The following is a 20,251-nucleotide window of genomic DNA, read 5'->3' on the forward strand; positions in this document are numbered from 1 at the left end:
ACACGTTTTAGCTCACGCAGGCTGGCATGAGGTCTGGAACAGGTCAAGGAAATGAGACTAACAAAAAACGAACGTAGATGCTGGAATATTTAACTTTAATCCATAAATGGTGAACATCACTCTTGACGGTACATGTCTTACAGCATCACTAGTAACTGGGAATGGCGCTTTGCTAGGTTGTAGCAAATGACGTAGCTGAAGGCTATGCTAACTATCGTCTCGGCAAATGAGAGCGTAATTTTTTAGTGAACCATTGCTAGCAAAGTCGGCTGTACAACTGGGCGAGTGCTAGGGAGTCTCTCTAGACCTGCCGCGTGGCAGCGCTCGGTCTGCAATCACTGATAGTGGCGACACGCGGGTCCGACGTATACTAACGGACCGCGGCCGATTTAAAGGCTACCACCTAGCAAATGTGGTGTCTGGCGGTGACACCACACACACAACTCTACTTAAACAGTGAGGTGATGGCATGCAGGGGGATAGCACACTGAAATAACTGAAGATCGCTCCATGCCTCCTTGACTGCTACATCCACCCTTTTGGTCCCCTCAATACCCATGTGTCCTGGTACCCAGCAGGACACCTCCATGCCCACCCAGCCATTGTAATTGATGGAGGATGTCCTGGATATTTTGGCCTACTTTATCTGCTGGATACGGGCATTGTAGAGAGTCCAGAGCATTCAGAGAATCTGAACAAACAAGGAACTTAGCAAACTAAGCACACCTCATCTGCTCCAGTGCCCACAAAATCGTGTACAGTTCCGCATCGAAGACAGTAGAGTCTCAAGGCAGTTAAACCTTGAGGACACTATCAGGGAAAACAACAGAGCAAACAATGGGGCCCCTGTTTCAACCCATCCAGAAAGACAGCTGTAGAGCTGTGGCGCTCAGTTAAAATGGCAGAAAATATAGTATTTAAACATATGCAGGAGTGCAATCTCTCCTGTACTGCACTAATTCTAAAATTACCCTGGGAATATGCAATGATGACAGTGGCAGGTAGTTAAAATCCTGGATTTGAGGACTTACGTTTCCCATATTAAGTGACTCCAGCACACACTGCACGCAGATTGCAAATGGCGCTGTTGCTCATAGACGATTAGAGAAAAGGTGTTCCAAAGGTGGACGAGCAACAGTATTGTATGAAAGTGAATTTGGAGTATGAGGCTGGTCCTGCAAGCACCGGTGGCCAGTCTAATCCCCTCAAGATGGATAGCATCAATGATATTCAGATAAGAAGGCCTCACTGAGCTGTACAATGTGCATCCACAGTCAAAGCGTGAACACACAAAAGCCCTATAAAACTAAACAGATGTGCCCTGTCTGCTCCCCAACACCTGTAGCTAATGCACTTTATGATATTGAGTGCTTTCTGGGTTCTGGGTTTCAGCTCTCTCAGGTGTGGTAACCATAACAGTTTGGAGTCAAAAATGAGGCCCAGAAACCTGACTGAGTCTTTCAAATGTAAAATGGTGTCTGCCATATGCAAGTCAGGTAAATTAAAAATACTATGATAATGACTAAAATGAAAACACATACACACTTTTCTGCAGAAACCTGAAAACCTCTCTGTGCAGACCACTCCTACAACTTAGAACTACTTAAACCTAACTAACCTAAGGACATCTCACACATCCATGCCCAACGCACGATTTGAACCTGGTTCCAGACTGAAGCACCTAGAACCATTTGGCCACAAGGGCCAGCTAGTTACATCTGACAGGGCACGACTGCAACACTGGAGGAGTAACAAATAAATAGCAAAATCATCCACAAATAAGGAGCACATACAGGACTCCTTACCATAGACATGATTCTGTTTAAAGTACAGCAAAGAGATTAACACTTGAAACACTGTCCTTAGGAACACCATTATCCTGCACAAAATGATCCAACAGCATGTCACCAACTTGGGATCTAAAAAAAGCACTTAAGACAGTAAAGACTGCATGGAGATCTGGAGATGGCTACAAACGCCTCATTGATGGAGCTGCATGTCAATACTTTCTCCAAGTAGTATCATACATCTTACTTATATCAAAGAAGATATCAAGTCAGTGATGTACTGTAAGTAAGACTGTTGAATAGCCGTCTCCAGTACGGCAAGGTTGTCAACAGTGGACTGAAATCTGGAATTCACACCAAACGTGATTAAGGAATTACCTGGTCTCTAACAATCAGACCTGACAACAGTTAACCATTTGCTCCAGGGTCTTTCCTACACAGCTCATTAAGGCGACACTCTGATAACTACTGGTACATGTGTGGTCTTTTACTAGTTTGAGGAGAGGTAGCAGAATTGCTTCTCTCTAGGAGTTGGGAAAGTTTCCTGTCTGCCATATAAGTTTGAAACATTCGAGAAGGATTTCCTTTGATGCTGCTGGCAAATGTCGAAGTATGCAGCACTAGATTTGGTTGTGACCGGGTGCAGTATCTTGAGTTTCAGGCAGTGCTAATTCCAGGTCCCACATGGCAAGAGGCCAGCTGAAAGCCTCAAAATTGTGGAATCTGAAGTCCATATTGTCCCTCTCTGCAGTCACACAGTAACGGTAGATCACTGGATCCCAGCTGGAATTGGTAGTAGTTGCTGTAAAATGCTCTGCCATTGTCTGAGTGATGACACCAGGCATTGTTTGGAAAACACCCTCATTTCAGCACTGCTGCTATTGGTAAACAACTGTGCCCCAGAAAATCCTCCCGATGGCTGTCCATACCTCTGTAGAATATGTGGAACAGTTGATGGAGCCCGGGAACATTTGCCATGACCTTTCCTTGCTCTCCTTAATTACGTGTTGAGCCTTGGCTCCTGCAACTTGAAAGGCTGTGAGGTTGCTTGCTGTTGTGAGGCATTTAAACCATCGAAGAACAGCATGCCACACCCAGACTGCTGAACAACACTCATCAGTCTACCAGCACACAGGCTGCCTCCTAAGATGACCTGAAGACTTTGGAACGGAAAGTCAGCAGGATCACTCGTCTGATGTGTGATCCACTCATTTCTGGACACTGTCATGGTGTTCAAACACAACCAGCTGACTGAACAGTGTACAGTTAGCCCTGCTGCCCATCCATTTCGGTGATTTCTGTTCAAGCAATCCTTTTCCAGTGGGTGAATCCACGCTGAGAAGTGGTCACCGGAACAAAGGTCATCAGTTGCTTCCCACTGTGTTGAGACTGCAATGGCTGGAGAGCAGAAAAAGAGGTCATTGTCTGAGGACAAGCCGGTAGCAGCTGATAGAAGAGTAAGACTGCCTGTGTTGAGGATGCACAGCTCCTGAGATATCATGAGGTTCTCCAAGTTTCGACCCCTGGGACAAGTATAGTTCAAGCCCTATAATACATTATGGGCATTGAAATTAATCAGTAGCAGAAACAGGCAGGGGAGTTGTGCAATAAGACATATAAGCCTCAGAGTCTATCACATCCTGTAGAGGTAGATACAGGGCGCAAGACAGTGATCTTATCACCCATGTGAAGAGCAACAGCTACTGCTTCTAGACTGGTAACCAAGGAGAGAGCAGAGGATTGATAGGATTGATGTGCGTTACTGACAAAGACAGTAACCCCAATCTTGGCTCTTTCCCATGTCAGGTGAGGGTACAGCCCAGTAGCACAGGGGCACCAGTGGCCTTGAAATGTGTTTCCTTAAACACAAACACAGGGAGTGTGCCTTTGTAAGGAATTTCGGTTCCTCCATGTGTGTCCTGAACACATTAAGTTTTCGTATGTCCATCCTTCTGACTGAAGGTTGGAGGGACTTCGGTCATCCACTTATGTAATAAAATGGAACACCTCAGAAGCTATGTTGGCATTTTTGGGTTGGAGACACAACATCAATGTTATAGTCTATGGAAACCAGTTCAGAGATGTCTGCCACTGATGGGATTGTGTATACGATTGGAGTTAACCCCCTTGGCATCAGTTAAGGCCTGAAGATCATATATTGAGTCACCAAAACTGGTAACTGTACAATAAATAACATCAAAAGGACGACTGCAGGTGTCACATTTTATAACATTATATGAACCCATTAATGTTCCACTTTTAGATGGGAGCCGTCTATCACGAGGTAACACTTTCACCCTAACTTTTGGCCTGGGAGGGGAGCCCACAATGGGTGGAGCTCAGTCTTTGGTTGAGATGGTTGTCCCTGTCTCACATCAAGGTCCATAGCCTCCAAAGAAGAGTCAAAACAGGTGTCTGAAAGGATGACATCAATACTGTCAGACTGTGTACTTCCCATCCCCACCAGTGGACAATTCTTTGCCTTCAACTTTGATTTTTTGGTCCGAGGAGGCAACTGCAGAAGTGGTAGTGTCAGTACTGGACAGTGGACCAGACTGAGTCTTTGGAGGGGCAGAACTTCTGCATTGTCAGCAACCACGCTTTTTCTGAAGTTTTGGAGGGAGGGACAGGCTTCAAAATGACTGCAGCAGCACAAGTACATTGACCAACGCAGGTACTAGTGCTGATAGTAGCAACCTCTGTTTGCATAGCAACATCAGCTGTTTAGGAACTGAAACAAAGGAGGTACAAGTAGTGAACATTGGTGGGCGGCATAGCTTTATTATTTTTTTGGCCTCATTATATGGAATGCATTACAGAGTCTTATGCTTTCGCACCTTTTGTTCTTCAAGGTATACACTACAATCCTGACTCCAGACACAGTGAGCCCCAGAGCAGTTCATACACTTCAAAGGAGATGTAAAAGCGACTCTTCATGGGCAGCCTTACCACATTTTCCCGAAGTGGCTTCTCCACGACTCCCACAAGTAGTATGTCCAAAGTGCTGGCATTTGAAAGAAGGCATTGGGTTGGTGACATAACGCCGCATGTTTAGATGAAAGAAATCTGCCTTAATGTACTCAGGGACTTCCATACTATTGAATATCAAGATAAAGGAATCTGAATTTACAAGATCCCATCTACCCTCTTCACAATGTCTTTCACATCGACTATACCTTCTGGAGTCCACTCACATCACAATACCTCCTTGGGAATGTGAACGAGATCCCTGCAAGTCACAACACCTTTGCTGTAGTTCAACGTGTTGCACAGTTCAGTGTCTATTGCACACTCCCCGAAGCAGCTACCTTCTTGGAGGTTAGCTGATGGTTGGGAACTAGAAGTTTACACTAACAATGTCGCATTGCACAAGCACTTTACTGTTTTTAAAGAGCCACAGGTTCCCTCAAAACCCTTTGGGATATAGGATGGGGAAACCTTCTCAAAACTACACTCTTTTCTTCTCACTATTAAAACCACTTTCTGATAATCAGCACGTGTTCTATTACTCAAGACAATACTTTTAGAATGAATCAGAAGGACTGGCTACATGAGCCCGTTTGTTAGATTGGGTACCTTCCAGCAGTCTACCTTTTCCACTGAGAGGAGGAAGGGAAAATTTCGAAGGATCCATTTTGGTCCCATGAACAGCTAGGGGAATAAAAGTTCACCTAGACAGAGCCCCACATAACAAAGTAAGCCTTATACAACAGAGGCACACCAGGTTCTTCAGAAGTTGCCCGCAAATGACTGTTCCACCTCATCAGCGTACAGCACACCTTGAGACTGAGGGGTTTCTAACAGCAGTTTGTACCATCCATGTGATCCGGGTGGTAAAGCCCATGACACACAACATTCCACCATCATGCTGCACAGTGGTTGCTGCAGCATGCCCAGAGCTTATGGTGACAGGCGACTGGTGACACTTACCAGTCCCCAGCTCAGGAACCGTAGGGTCACCAAGCCTGTACCCAGGAAACGAATCCTGAGCACCTGAGGGCCTTTCACAAAAGGCTGATGTCAGCCTCTAGATGGCCATTATTAAGGAAGCCAAGAGACTGACATAAAAAGGAGAAAAACCTTGACACTGTTTTGTGTTTTAATTATCATGTGATAAGATACAGATATCATCAGCTGTAAGAGTGTACAACTCAAGTTACAAAAATGAATATAAACTCCAAATTGCATCTGTACAGAAATGTATCAGCCATCCATGTGATAAAAATAAAGCTGCATAAACAAAGTGAAAATTGGTATGCCAGCAGTAACGTATAAATTACATCCAGCCATCCCCCACATAAGTACATACCATACACTTACATTCATTTACCAATAAATGGCTCATTTACATATTCAGTAACTAATATGTAAATGGCTCATTTACATATTCAGTAACTAATATATACAGATAATAACTGGGTCTGGTGCTATGAGTCAGTCAGAAAGCAAGCACATAATCAGTATGCTACTATGTTGAAATATTACTTGCAGGTGAAACTTTACACATTCATATTCACTCTGTATGTTCTTCCTTTTATATTGTGCCAGCAGCTTCAATGTTTCTGTACAAATAAAGATGTAACACCAGTTGTTGCTTGTACGGTAAACAGCAAGTTTCCGCAAAGCACTATCAAACAAAAACCGAAAAAGAGCTGAAATAATTCCAAGCAGAAGGAAACTCCTGTTGTATGTAAAACGGGACTAATAAAGGAGACACATTGAAGCTGCTAACCTGTCACACAGCGTTCACTTGAGTAGTTGTGCTACTTCCAGCAGATTCAACAGTTTGCTACACTATAATATTTACAAGAAAGGTGTTGACAGATCAGACCAGATGACAGCACATTAGCCATTCAAAAGAAAACAGCTGAAATGTTGGCAAAAATTATTCTTTCACCTTTTTATGATCAGTGCTGCTAGTACTTTTTATCCGGTATTAGGAAACCAGGAATCAATGTTGAAAGGAAAAAATACAAATTAGCAAATTTTCTTCTGGAACTAGCAGTCAGTTTTATCCCAAAAGAAGGTGAATCCAAACCTTGATTTTATAGAGTGTAACAAAGTAATCAGACAACAGAGGTGTGAATCCCCATGGAGAGACACTTTCTTGTGGTATGTTGTCTGAGTTGTGGAGCTCTCTAGATGCTAAACTGTTTCAAAATGTATCACACACAGACAAAATACATGTAATGTGTATGATGCGTTTCTTTTTTCAGATGACATAAACATGGTATTTTAATACAGATAATCCATGTTTTCATTTGATAAGATAGAATACAATAAATCTTTACATATATTTCAATAAACGAATGTCTAGATTTTTATGGAATAATTCAACGTATTTATTTTATTGTTCCAAAGAAGCAAGTTTTCAGAAATCCTCTAAAAATGATAGTGTGGATAGTCTGAGATAGACCTGAGAGACCAATCTTGAAAGTGTTAATAATGATCTATTTGTCACAATGTATTGTCCTTAACTATCTCCTTAAGTTGCAAGCAAGTGTCCAAGTGAACAGCTCAGAATTTGAATGTTAAAGTGCCCACAGCAAATGTTCCACTGTAAGGCTTTAAGTTCCAATAAAAAGAATTTTAAGGTCCAGAGCCATTAATTATTACATCATAAATATAACATCCACAAAATGATTTAAAATGTTTGTTAACAGGCACATGAGAGAGATGGCAGAAATTGCAAGAAGTTCTTTGAGCAAGGTCGAAGGTTGCAGGCATGATAATCTGTAACTAAAAGGTGACACAAACAACATAGTGAACACAGGGTTGATCAGCAACTGTAGCATACACATAAACATATCACATAAACAAGTACTTAAGTGCAGAACAAAACTAAATAACTATACACAGAATAACTGTCCCACTGAAATTATTTCTGCTATCTGAACTTGATACGTTACAGACTCAAAATACCCTAAAGCAAAGCAACTAATAATGAATTTTCTTATTTAAAGCCCTCAGGTCAATCAAATGAATACAGGCAAAAAAAGTGAGTACCAAATCCATGACAATTTTTCACCACAAAACAAATGGAATATTATATAAAACAAGCCAGTTACTTTCAGAATGAATTTTCACTCTGCAACAGACTATGCACTGATCTTTAGAACTGTGTGCTGGATCTCTGCCTTTTGCGTCTGATGTATGAACAAATAAATCACAAGGTTTCCAAAAGTGTGGGCATGTCACATACAGCTATATGCATAAGAAGCACGAATTTCCCAAATTTAGTCCATACACTCATAGCAATTTTCCCTGTATTTTGTTGATGGTCACAGAAAATGCAAGTCACAACACAAACTACAAACATTTCAGTTTGAATGGCATGTCCATTAAAGAATCATTGGGATGTGTGGCAACAGTGCATCTTCTCCTGTAAATTTTCCACTTCAAACTGAAGCTTTGATGATATTGTTCAACATCTTTTTCACTGCAACCCTGGTGCTGTTGCAAAGTAGTGGTGGATTTATGTTCCACAGAAGAATGATAGGCATGCCACTTTTCAATGCTGAAATGTGTCGTGGAATGCCTGGCAAATCGAGTTGAATAATTAAGAGCTTTTTCTTGATTCATTACGGTATCAATGGACTCATATGTTGTCACTCTACCTGGTGTTTCATTTTAGATGCAGGAATTGATGGCACTGACATCATTGGTATTGTCTGTTAATGTAGCACTTGCATGAGCAACTAGTGATTTTTGTGATTCTGTGTGATATTTGGTAGAACTTAGTGAATCAGTTCATCTGTAGCTGCTGTGATTTTATAGAAGTTTGTTGACAATGCATAAAGTTGTGCAAATTCATCGATTGCTATTTAAACATTCTAGTATACAACAACTGTTTTGCAAATGTCCAGCAGATGCTTCATGTCGTAATTGCACATGTTAATTGGTCTTCAGAAACCAATGTCTGTAAATGTTGTAATAAAACTGATGATTTGAGACATGAGTTAATGTCATCAATGGCTGTTTTAGATGGGATAACTGGTGGATTTTCCAAAATTTAGTTCCTGGCAAGCATTGCACACTTGAAACACACACATACGTGACCAATTACTATTCCCAGTTTTTGGAAGGTTGTCGGGCCATGTAGGCTAATTGACAGTAATTGCAAGTAACAGCATGCTGCATTGTCTGGTGAATGGTGTACTGATGGCCTAAGATGTCAATCAAACCTAAATTGGGATGTCTTGAAACTGCTTTGCACTGTTTGTATTGTTTAAACTTGTTTTCTGATGCATTCTGTGAATAACATGTTGGCACTTCAGATTACTGTCTTATGCATGTAACATCCTCACACATTGAAAAAAACACAGTTAACATTGTTGGCAAACATGACAATGCTCTTGCACATGCATTTTCCATTGTGAAGTACACACACTGTCAATTTTCAAGGTGCACTGTCAAATGAGTAACTATTTGACATTGTTCATGGATTGGAAATGATAAAATGCACCATACTATTTCATTCCTACTAATGTACCATTCCAGTTGATAGTGGTCGATTCCATTTATAGGCGCTGTTGCATTTACTGCTCCAAAAATTGCCATATCATTTCCTCCATTGAGATATTTGCAAATGTACTTTATCAGTTTCCCTGAATTGCAATACTCGACACTGATGAGTGCTTTGTATGTTTTTGAGAGTAATGGCGAGTACAGAAAAGCCCAACAATTACAGAGTTCAGCATCATTGTTTCATACTTTTTAAGTGATGGATTTGCAGCCATCTTCAGTGGAGTGTCGTGTTACAGTGGATATCCTTCACTGCCACTGGTAGTCAGTCTCAGCAAGTAATGCTCCTAGGTATCATCTCATTCATTTCCCATTAGATGTGCATGGAGAATGGTTGTTGAATAAGCCACATGGACCATAAATAACATTTTGGTGACAACTTCAAAGAAGTCCTGATCACTGGTGATACCTGCTGTTTCTGCAGAGATGACACTATCAACCTGACATTGAGAGATCTTTTCTGTCAACTAAGGCAAAATGTTTACATGTGACAATTATATTTTGCCATTAAATGGAAAACAACCAACAGCATTTCTCTTCAAAACCGTGATGCTTGGAAATGAAATCCACTGAAGATTTCAATTTTTGTTTAAAGCCTTGGAGAAATATAATGATGATCCAATGACAATTGACTAGTTAACAATAGTTCTTTTATTTTATCTTGTGTAGGATTTCATGTGCATGTAATTTAAAAAGGTCTGTGTGGGCCTATGCACAAACATGCGTTATTGCATCTTGTGCGTACCCATGCATGTGCTGTGGACTACCTATAAATGTGGCCAGTAGTGTGACCATTTTGCTCAATTCACTGGGATTCACATTGCCATCTTTAACAACTGAAGCATATAAATGAAAGTACCCTTCAGAATGCAACTTGGTTTCATGCAACTGATTGTAGAGTTGTCATTAGGTTTGGATTTTCCCATACATACAGACAATTTCATCATTTTCACAAATCATCATCAAAATGGCACTGACTGTTTTCCTAGTTTGCTATAAATGTATGTATTAATTCAGAAGCCTCAAAGAGTATATGCAGGGTGATTATGATTGAAGTACCAGTTTCAAAACTCAGTAAAAACCTAACCAAATTTGTACAGATTATTATTGAACAAGGGGAAAATGTTATGAATAAAAAATTATGACTAGATGGGACTGAAAGTGGCAGAATAAGCAAAATAAAAGACACAGGGTAACAGCTGTTCCTAATTTTGAACCTGAGATGCTCGGCATGCATGTCTCAAAGCAGTATTGCATGATACTGGTAAAGCTCTTCTACAAGAACAGTGATGTGTGCCAGTTGGGCTGAGTTGGGTTGTTTGGGGGAGGAGACCAGACAGCGAGGTCATCGGTCTCATTGGATTAGGGAAGGATGGGGAAGGAAGTCGGCCATGTCCTTTCAAAGGAAACATCCTGGCATTTGCCTGGAGGGATTTGGAGAAATCACAGAAAACCTAAATCTGGATGGCCAGATGCGGGATTTAACCATTGTCCTCCCAAATGAGAGTCCAGTGTGCTAGCCATTGTGCCATCTCGCTTGGTGTGTCAGCTGCTTTGCAGAAAGTTCCAGGTGCTGAAGGGTACAAAAATAGGCATTGGTCCAATTTTTGCCAAGGTTCTGGAGAAAATTATTATAAAATTCAAAAAGACAGGTTCTTCTGTAGTAAAGTGTGGCACAGGGAGAAAAACAACTGATCAAACATCAGTAGAAGTGACCACAGCATTGCAGGAGAGGTCACAAGGTGGTGTGTAAACATGCAATGCATGGGGAATTGCCCAAACTTTGGACATGAATGTGAGCATGGTGAATAAATTTTTACAAAACATCCTGCATTGCTATCCACAATTTTACCAATCTTCAGGAGTTGCTTCATGCTGACTTACCAGTAACAAAAACGTTTTCTCTAGTGTTCTTACTTGCACGAAAGTGGACAATGAATGGCCATAGAACATTCTGCACACAGACAAAACCCATTTCCAACTACAAGGACATGACAATACACAGAATTGCAGAATATGCACATCAACCGTTACTGCTTCAATCTGCAACAGTAACTGCATGGTGCAGGTTGATGATATTATAAGACCATATTTTTTGAGGAGATGGGTCCTGCAGGGCCTGTTACCTGTGCCATCACAGTTAAACACTGAATGCAAGGTGGTGCTCCCCTGCATATTGCACAGTCAGTGATGAAGTTGCTGCAGAGGCACTTTGGAAATGCTAGAATTATCAGCTGTCATTTCCCTACAGCCTGGATGTTCAGATAATTTGATCTTTATCTATGTGACTTCTGTCTGTGGGGTAACCTGAAAGATAGTGTTTAGTGCTCTGATAACAAACACAGCTGATATGAATGCACACATTGAGCACCACATTCTGAACGTGAACCATGAGACACTCCAATCTGTTGTGCAACATGCCATTTTTAGATTTCAACTTGTGGCAGGAAACGGTGGACAGCAAATTGAACACATCTTGCGCCAGTCTTATGACATGCTTTTTATGCCATTTCTTGGCCTTGTGAAAACTAAAACCAGATGTCATTGTTGCTTTTTATGCAGTTTCTGGTCTCTGGACAGTTAAAAACCAATTTTTCCCATCCGACGTAGTACAACAATGTCGCAGTGGATGGGCTTTGCTAACTTAAAGTACCACAACTATTGAATGCCAAACTTCTGCCATCATTACACAGTATGGTTGGTTTCATATGCAACTAACATCATGGCTGTCATATTGCGATTCATCTTTTGTTAGTAGCCAAAATCACTTACATTATGACGCTTAAAGTGCTGCCTAGTGGTAAACTTTTCATCCCCCCCCCCCCAAAAAAAATAACGTTTCCCCCTTCTTCAATAATGTTCTATTGATATAAGATGTCATTCTGAGCAATGTTTTTTTTTCTTTTTTTTTTTTTTTTTTTTTTTTTTTTTTTTTTTTTTTTTAATTTACAGCATTTCGAAAATGGAATTCAAATGGTAATTACCCTGTACTTTACAGTGGCTCCCTGTTCTGAGATACACCTATCAAGATTACTGCTCAGAGGCAAAAACAAAGGCAAGAGTTTAACATTAACTATGTGGGATTACAGTACACAATTATCCATTTGCAATGAGATGACATACCAACAAAGGATAGAAGTCCTCTAATTTCTGTATACATTACATGCCACCAGATAAAATGTATTTCTCTTAAAATTTCTGGACAGCAAAGATGCAAGAGATAAGGTTTTACAGCTTTGTAGCAAGACAGGGAATAAATAATATAACAGCAATTACCATGTTTTGATTAACTTTAGAACATATCTTAAAATTCAGTATCAGAGAAATCATTCAGATCAGTGGTAACACTGTCTACAGAACTTTCTTCTGACTGTGCAAATTTTCAGTGTGGTGTAAGCCTTTCACTTGAACACATCTCCCACAGTTACAAGATCAATCACTTCCTGGAGCAAACTCTGCACATTTTAAATTCATTCCGCATGTGTAATTTCTGGATGTAACCTCTTCTTGCACTCACCTCCTCATGATAAAGATTGAATTTGTCGGAAAGGAGTATTAATTTTGCACATTTCTTCAGTTAGTTGTATCTCGCAAAGCACTTATTGACAATTTGTTCAAAGTCTCATCTATTTCAATCACACTTCAATAATAAATACAAATAACAATATACATTTATTGTCTAAGTGCAACTGAAATAACAAAGACTGCAAAAATGTCTGTTTCCTTTCATGGCGAACACTTGTAAACTACTACTGTCTTTCAAATCTTGCCAAATGTGACTGTCGTTACGTCAGGTCTTCAACACACACAAAATTTTTGATCCAACATTGGATTCTTCTTTGGATTGTAAACCTTATCAACACACTTTATGTATTTTAATCCCAAAAATTTTACAATTCTGTCTATCAAATGAAGGCCCCCTGTGAAATCATTTCATGCATTTAAGACATTAAGACATATGCCACTTGTGGCTTATAGGATATGGACAACAATCACACAATTCTAAAAAAGCGAGATCAAAAACGTTTTTTTCTAGAAATTGTGCAAATTATGAACACAAGTCTTCTTTCCTTAATATACTTGAAACTTCTTGGCAGTTTAGAGCCATACACTAAACCAGGACTTGAACCGTCACCTTTTGTGGCCAAGTGTTCTAGCAACTGAACTACTTGAACATGAATCACGATTGGCCCTCAAAGCTTCACTTCTGGCAGTACCTGATAATATCCTTATTCTGAGACAAAGTTCCATATCAATCATACGTTTCCATTCAGTATACTTCTGCACATATTCTATATAGTATCTAAGGTGAAAAGGCACATGCTTTTGCTGTGGCAATCTGCTGTCTGGTCACGATTTCTTCTCCTCTGGGACTCTCTTTAAAATTGCATGAAATTCTTAAATACCTCGTATGTGATCCTTTCATTTTCCTCTGTGCGTACTGGAATTTAGTAGCATTAGCTAACAAACATGAGCAAGGAAGTACTCAAGAGGAATCTACATTCTCCTTGCCAATTATTTAATCCAGTGACTACATAAGTGACTCAAAGTCACAACACAGTTTGAAAGCCATACTAACGGCAACTGCATGAATCAAGCATAGTATTACTAAATAATACATGTCAGTGATAGGTATCACCTGAGTAACTGTTGTTTTTTATGGTGCTGCCTGAATGACAGCCATGTCATAATTGACACTGTGTTAACTGTATGCATTTACTGCCATGGACTGAATTCTAATTGGCATTGGCAATTACAGAAGAAGAAAGTACAAGGGTTGGGGGAACTGACATTCTCCTGGCGACTGCCACAACTGTTGTATCCCAGAATATGTAGTCATAACTTATCTTGTGTAGAGGAATGGTCCTGGTCCTGGTGGTGGTGGTGGTGGAGGTGGTGGTGGTATTTTCAATCCACGTCTGCAATGTAATGCTTGTCACATTTTTATTTCTAGTGGGAGTCAATAGAAAATTCATGTTGCGGCACCATAAATAAAATACTTTTTTTAACCTTTGTTACATGGTTCATGTCAGTCAGTCTGAACTCTCATGCAAAATTCATTTATGCCATCTGCACACTAGTTCTCTCCCTCTCCCCCCCCCCCCTTCCCCCATACAGAAATAAAAGAACATCAAACAGTACTGTAGAGCAGTAAACAGAGACAGCTCCTTTGATTGCTCTTCATATTACAGTTGTTACATTACAGTTTGAATGTTGTAAGCAAAAATTTGTAGTGGAGAAAAAACAATGCAACAATTACTTTACTTCACACAGACTGGGTATACAGACTTAAATTCAAATTAGTGAAGAAAAACAAATACAAAATGCATGGAGTTAAAACATCATTACTCAATACAACAACAACAGCTCGACATACTAAAAAAATTTCAAAAAAGTGCAAAGAAATAAATCTATGGGAAGAAACAGTAGATGGTAAAATATAAGCAGCATCTTACAGCAACAATTCAAATTTTGATTATGTGAAATATTTTAACATCAACTTTACCTCAGCATAGACCAAACAGTGCAGACAATATTCCATTTGTTGGTAATTCTATGTAAGCCACTTACCACAGCTTAAATGTGTTGTGGTGGAGTTCACATTTTTCATTCCCCTGCGAAAATGCCAGAGGAACAGAGCACAAATAGTACACTTGTAATCCTCCGGTGAGAATGACTACACCACTGCAGAGGAGCTTGCACAAGATTCATTCATTAATATTACACATTACCTGCAGTTTCTTTCTCCAAACATAAACATTTTCCAGGAAGAACCACTCTGGCTGTTCTCCAGAGTAATAAATAAACACAAACAAAAATATCTGACCTTTCTCTCCTCCAAATATGAGGCAATTTTATTACCATTCTATCCCCCCCCCCCCCCCCCCCCCTCACCATTGTTTCACGACTGCTGCCTCACTACACTGTCCTCTCATATACTTCGTTGTTTCCAACTAAGGGATGTTTACCTTTCAGAGATCTGTGGTACTTCTCTTTTCTATTCTTCTGAAGCAAAAATTAGTCACAAATGCATGTCAGTGAACAATACAGAACAATACATATCCTGACAACACATTACAAGAAGTCAATATCAGATCACTCCATGATAAAATACATGCACATTGGTTTATATACTGAGGAACTCGAAGCCCACCTTTCAGCCTCAGAAGCGTAGGGAGGATACATAGGCCGAGCAGGTGGATATGTGCTGCTGGGAGAGTACTGCTGACTGAATTCCTGCCCCATATTCATTGGTTGTCCACGACTATGGGGATACTGATCCGGATACTGAGAGTACCCGGACTGGCCTTGATAGCCTTGCTGAATTCCTGCAAAAATTCATATTAACTAGAGTACCATTCCAAAACTGTACTATATTTGCAGTAAATTGTAATCAGTGTAATTTGGATATTCTATATATTGCAAATTAAAAGAATTACTGAGATGAGCAACTTACTGAATATCAATAACAAACAATGCAACAATTACTTTACTTCACACAGACTGGGTGTACAGACTTAAAGACAAATTAGTGAAGAAAAACAAATACAAAATGCATGGATTTAAAACATCATTACTCAATACAACAACAACAGCTCAACATATTAAAAAATTTTCAAAAAAGTGCAAAGAAATAAATCTATGGGAAGAAACAGTACAAAAAGAGGTAAACCAGCAAGCAAGCAACAACACTGGACAGAATCACACAGAAACCATTCTACAGTTAGCCACCCATTCCCTCCCATGTTTTAGGAAACAACACAATTCCCTTTATGAATTTTTGCCACTCAAGCTAACATATATAGGCAAATTAACAAGGAAATTAGTTTTCTTAGAAGATTAAAGTGTCAGTTCATGCTGACGTGTGAAATGGAAAAAAAAGTAATAAACAGAAAGCAAAAGGAAAACTCACACTGAAGCATGCAAGCAAGAACATCTAAGGAGGGTTACCTTGGGGACGAGAGGGGCCTCCAGAAGGGCAGTAAGGATTGGGCCTCTGCCCAGTCGCCACGTCATCAAAAGGGTTGGAAACGCTAATGTTATCCCCCGCACCTTGCGTCGGCACCCCCACACCTAGCACAATAAGCAACTGCTGTCACAAATTCCCCCAACAGGTTGCAGTCAAAATCAAGTTATGAGTTTTACAGATAAAAGCAGAGAAGGAAGATCAAACTTAAAAGTATGTTTTCTCATGGCCTCCATAGCTACTAACAAAGCAAATTATAAACACAAAAATGCAAAGCAATCTCTTACATTATACTATATTTTACAAATTAAGCTCAAAATGAGGCACAGATGTAATACAAAATAAAGTATCAATAAATGCCTACCCATGAGGAGCACTTTACTTTCAGATTATGATAACCCTATCTTTCTCCCCCTTCAATGGCACCAAAGAGTGGTCACACACCTAAAATAACAAATATAAAAGCAACAATTCCTGCCAGAACTTGCTGGTCTACCTCAGCAGGGGAGAAATATTTATCCAGCAATCTGAAGCAGATATCTACATGTGACATAATATTTTGATACTGAGTTTATAAAAAATGAAGATTGTGCATTACGAATTTATCAGAATTTCAGATTTTTGCCTCTGGAAATTGTACAAAAGCAGTGCAAACTGGACTCCTCAGAAGATATGGGAAATAGTCTCTTAACTGTAATATCAAAATATTTTCTATCAAATCTTATGAAGGTTTAAGACTTACCCGGGTGGGGCGAAGGGGCATTTGTTTGGGAGGAAGGCCTTTGCATTGGTGGAGAACTGTAATCAGGTGTGCTTCCTGGTGGGTAACCGTAACTGTATCCATCCATGGATGCTCCACTTGAACCAGCTGCTGGAAATGAATCCTGTGAATTTGATGAGCCTGTAATTGAAAGAATCCTTTATCACACACAAATGCTTCAACAAGTGAAGTACAATAGTCGAAATCTGAATCAGTAATTGCTCCAAGTATTCACAAACTACAGAAGTGTCAAATTGCTTTTTATAACAATCTGCTTAATAGTCTCTCAAAAAGATTTCATATTAAAGTAAAGTATTACCTTTTCTCAGCAAGGAACAGAAAAAAAAACTGTGTGTAAATTATAGGAACATACATTCAGTCAGTATGTGAAAATGTCGAAGGTGTTACACAGGGAAGTACATTTTTCAGAAATTTCACACCAAATCATTAGCACAGCAAAATAACTAACAATGTTTTGTCTTGGAATTATCACTGATTCATGCACATGCACATAGAGACCTGTCAACAAGTCAAAGAGGACAATTAAATTAACCATCAAAATGAACTTGCTAAAAAAAGGGGAGGTGTTGAGGAGCAGATGGGGAAAGGATTCAGCTGTGGCCTTGTTTAAGGAGCTTAGGGAAAGAAGACAATGGTAACTCAAACAGCGCTAAATCAAGAAGTTTGGATTGTAGACTTGAATATCAGCAGCCCCAACATAAAGTGGGTCCAATGTATGAATCTTATCACTCAGTGCTAACAAAGATTCACGATGATCAGCATTAGTATATATACAAAGAGAGGGGAAAGGGGCTACATCGCGGGTACTGCTGCATATTTAGCAGTCACAGTGGACACAAAATTCTACAAGACATTCAGACCAGGACCTGCATATTAAGATGTTCATCAAATACTGGGACTGTCTGCACGTGCCGAGCTATTGAATAAAAATCAGTTTGTTATGTGGCAGGAATTGCTCCACTATACAAAAGCTGTTCTTTTCCATTCTGTTTGGAATTATAATTCTGGAGGGAACTTTATAACATATTTGGAGCAATGCTGTACAAGGGCTTACTGAAAAGTATGCCTGCAATGATTTTTTAAATAAAATTAATGTTGTTACCATTCTACACATTTATTCTTTGTGTCTACATATTTGCAACCCTCTGCCACTAGAGGGCTCCGAATTGTAGTGTACAGCATGGCAGTATGTAATGTAACTATGTCGGTGTGTGAGAAACTGAATGCTGTAATCGATTTTTGAATTTGAAGAGTTCGTCCAACCTCTTCTTTAGCATGACAATGCCAAATCACACACGAGCACAGTGAAATCTGCTGTAATCCGATGCTTAGGGGGATCACTGTCGGTCGATCGTCCTCCACACAGTTCTGACTTGGTCCCATCTAACTTTAATCTTTTTCCAAAACTAGAAGAACACCACCGAGGCCTTCAATTTCATGCTGATGAATCATTGCAAGTAGAGGAATAATATCTCTATTATTAACTGTTATTCCATTCTAAAACAATGCATGGAAAAAACCAACAACTATACCTTTCCATGCAAGCTCTGATTTCCCTTATTTTATTATGATGATCATTTCTCCCTATGTAGGTCAGCGTCAACAAAACATTTTCACATTCAGAGGAGAAAGTTGGTGATTGAAATTTCGTGAGAAGTTACTGTGACTGTGAAAAACACCTTTGTTTTAATGATGTCCACCCCAATCCTGTATCATGTCCATGACTCTCTCCCATATTTCTCGATACTACAAAATTTGCTGCCCTTCTTTGAACTTTCTCAATGTGCTCCATTAATCGAACCATGTAACGATCTGACGCTGTGCAGCAGTACTCCAGAAGAGGATGGACAAATGCAGTGCAAGCAGTCTATTTACTAGATCTGCTGCATCTTCTAAGTTTTCTGCCAATAAAACACAGCCTTTGGTTTGTCTTCCCCACAACATTTCCTATGTATTTTCTTCCAATTTAAGTTGTTCGTTATTGTAATTCTTAGGTATTTAGTTCAATTATGGCCTTTAGAGCTAACTGACTTATAGTGTAACCGAAGTTTCATGGATTCCTTTTAACACTTATATGGATGATCTCTCACTTTTTTCTTATCAAGTGCTGCATACTTAAAAATGATTTAATTACATAATTGATAATGGCACTGGCAGGTGATGAAAACGATGTCATGAAGAGAATGTGGCACATCTTTATGTTACATTAGAATACTGGGGAAAAAATTAGTCACCCCCCAAAACAGTACAATGCTAATACTGCACAACGTTTCTAGCTTTCACAATCACTCCAGTTTTGCAAGGAAGAGAACCTGTAAGTTTCTTCAGGTGTGACATACCTAACTGAAGCCACTCAGTTATGGTTAAATCCTGTATAGCTACCAAAATGTGGGGAGGCTGACTGTCATTTCACCCATTATTCCAAACCTTCCCACACAGTTTCTATGGGATTACCATCAGATGATTTAGTACACCAACTGAAATGCAGTAAGGCCCCAAGTCTTCATCAAACCAAGCACATATGCGTGAAACCCAGTGAACACAGCTGTTATTGTGTTGAAAGAGGGGAGTGTCCACAGCATTCTCATCATGACTATGAGGAAAGGGTGACATTTAGTCACTCACAGTGTTGAAATCAACATCCCAGCTCATGTTCACAGTAACCCAATTGGGGGATTCCAAGTCACAACGTCGTGACGACCACGGCGGACAGAGCCATCACACCGACGTCATCTCAGACGCCGTCGCAATCTGTTCCACCGCGCGACCGTGGCCCTGGGCGCGGACGGCGGAGGGAGCGCGCCGCGGGCGGAGGGTATTTAAATCGGCCGCCGCCGCGACCGAACCCAGTTCCCTCTGAGCAGCCATAGCGTACGGATCTCCGTGCCTGCACGTTCACAGGAGCTCAGTCCGTCAGTTCACCTGATGATGGCGACATGTTTGATCGCCGAAATATTGTGCCCGTTGGACACTATAGACCGGCAGCATACCCGTGGATATTTTGATTATCAAATACGCCGGGAGAAACTCAAGAATCACACACTAGCAACTATCTATTTATGACATCAAATTTTACAGCTAATCTTAACTACATTACTGCTTAATGTGCATTCATTTTTAATAAATTTCAAAGTTCAGCTTTAACATTTACTACATACACAATAATCTCAAACTGAAGGTAATTCACCACCT

At 40.0% G+C, this 20,251-nt stretch overlaps 1 protein-coding gene across 1 annotated transcript in view; it reads right to left on the bottom strand.

Moving 5' to 3' along the window:
* Positions 1–20,251, bottom strand: part of LOC124556240 (trithorax group protein osa-like) — a 47,965-nt gene that overhangs the window by 22,617 nt on the left and 5,097 nt on the right. The window contains exons 3-5 of the mRNA XM_047130228.1: positions 17,021–17,179; positions 16,263–16,385; positions 15,433–15,640 (exon numbers count right to left, since the gene is read on the bottom strand). Of these exons, the coding sequence (XP_046986184.1) occupies positions 15,433–15,640; positions 16,263–16,385; positions 17,021–17,179 (490 nt within the window). The remainder of the gene's footprint in view (positions 1–15,432; positions 15,641–16,262; positions 16,386–17,020; positions 17,180–20,251) is intronic.

The sequence above is a fragment of the Schistocerca americana genome, chromosome X (genome assembly GCF_021461395.2).
Source record: "Schistocerca americana isolate TAMUIC-IGC-003095 chromosome X, iqSchAmer2.1, whole genome shotgun sequence".
Classification (NCBI taxonomy): domain Eukaryota; kingdom Metazoa; phylum Arthropoda; class Insecta; order Orthoptera; family Acrididae; genus Schistocerca; species Schistocerca americana.